The sequence below is a fragment of the Terrapene carolina genome, unplaced genomic scaffold (assembly GCF_002925995.2).
Source record: "Terrapene carolina triunguis isolate 2854851 unplaced genomic scaffold, T_m_triunguis-2.0 Scaffold32922, whole genome shotgun sequence".
NCBI lineage: Eukaryota > Metazoa > Chordata > Testudines > Emydidae > Terrapene > Terrapene triunguis.
In genome coordinates, this window is record NW_020697273.1 from 676,265 (window position 1) to 677,558 (window position 1,294).

The 1,294-nt window shown below is 65.9% G+C and overlaps 1 protein-coding gene across 1 annotated transcript in view; it reads right to left on the minus strand.

The window, feature by feature from the left end:
* The window catches only part of LOC112125359 (26S proteasome non-ATPase regulatory subunit 7), a 15,075-nt gene extending 14,704 nt beyond the window's left edge, over window positions 1-371 (minus strand). The window contains exon 1 of the mRNA XM_026663231.1: window positions 195-371. Within this exon, the coding sequence (XP_026519016.1) occupies window positions 195-268 (74 nt within the window). The 5' untranslated portion in view covers window positions 269-371. The remainder of the gene's footprint in view (window positions 1-194) is intronic.
* Window positions 372-1,294: the final 923 nt, after the last annotated feature.

The following is a 1,294-nucleotide window of genomic DNA, read 5'->3' on the forward strand; positions in this document are numbered from 1 at the left end:
GGGGCCTCTCGCAGCCATGAGGCGCGGGTGAGGGGGACGGGCCCCCGGCAGGGCCATGACTCAGCGCCCCCGCTCCCGGCCCCCGGGGCGGGTGAGGCCGATGCCCCCGGCCCGGCCCCGCACAGGGAACGGGCCGGGCCCCGGCCGGGCCCGTGACTCAGCGGCCGGGCGCGCCAGGCTCCGCCGGGCCTCACCTGTTGAAGTGATCCACCACGCTGAGCAGCACCAGCGGGTGAACCACCACCCGGTCCACGGCCAGCTCCGGCATCGCGCCTCTCGGCCCCGACTCGCTGCGACCCCGGCCCCACACAGCAGCACCAGGCCCGGCGCCTCAGCCAGCAGTCCCTGCCGCCGCTCCCAGCATGCACCGCTCGGGGGCGGAGCCTCCGCGACACCATCTTGGAAAGGGCGGCAAACGGGAGTGGGAAGACGCCACCTTGGAAAGGTCACTGGCTGCCCCACTCGCTAAAACAGGGCCGCCATCTTGGGAAGGTCCGGTCTATGGCGCGCGCCTCCCTCCGAGGTAGAACAGCACCGCCATTTTGGGAGGGTCAGTTAGGCTCGAAATGCCCTGTCAGGGCCGGGCCCAGCCTGTGCCTGGAGGAGCGGGAGCCTGTGAAACACCTCAGCCCAGCCCTGGGTGCGAGAGGCTCGCGACGTGCCCCACCAGGAGGGGAGGCGCTCGGTGGGGTGCTGGGCCTAGCAGCCAGTGCGCTGGGCTTTCGTCCCCCACCCCCTCAGGCACCGCCGTCACCCCAGTGGCCGGGCCTGACTGGACGTGCGGCCTGGCGCCTGCCCCGAGGAGCTCCCAGTCTGAGGCCGTGAGATGGACAGACGAGCGCTGTGGTACAGGTGGGGAGCGCAGTTCAGGTGTCGTCTGCACCCGCAGAGCCGACCCCAACCCGCCCCCTCGTCCACCGGGGGAGAAGGTGCCAGCCAGCCCCACCATTGCAGGGCCTTTTCCTTGGGTGGAGGGACGGGAGGAGGCAACAAGGAATGATAGCAAGGTTGTCCTGCCTAACACGTTAAAACGGGCTCCTTCTGCACAGCCCTAGTGTTAAAAACCCCTCCAAAACAACACTGCATCTTCAACAAATAAAATACCCGCCTCATTAGCCTCCGATTGGCCAACTGGTGTCTTTAATGTCGGTAATGTAATGCATTTGCTAATCTAGGTTCTGCTCCTTTTGAAATCAATGACAATACTGTACTTCCAAAGGATTAGGCCCAGAGAGGTATACATCCTGTTCTGGTGATGGGGTTGGCTTCACTTCCCCTCTCCTGGGGCTGCGAG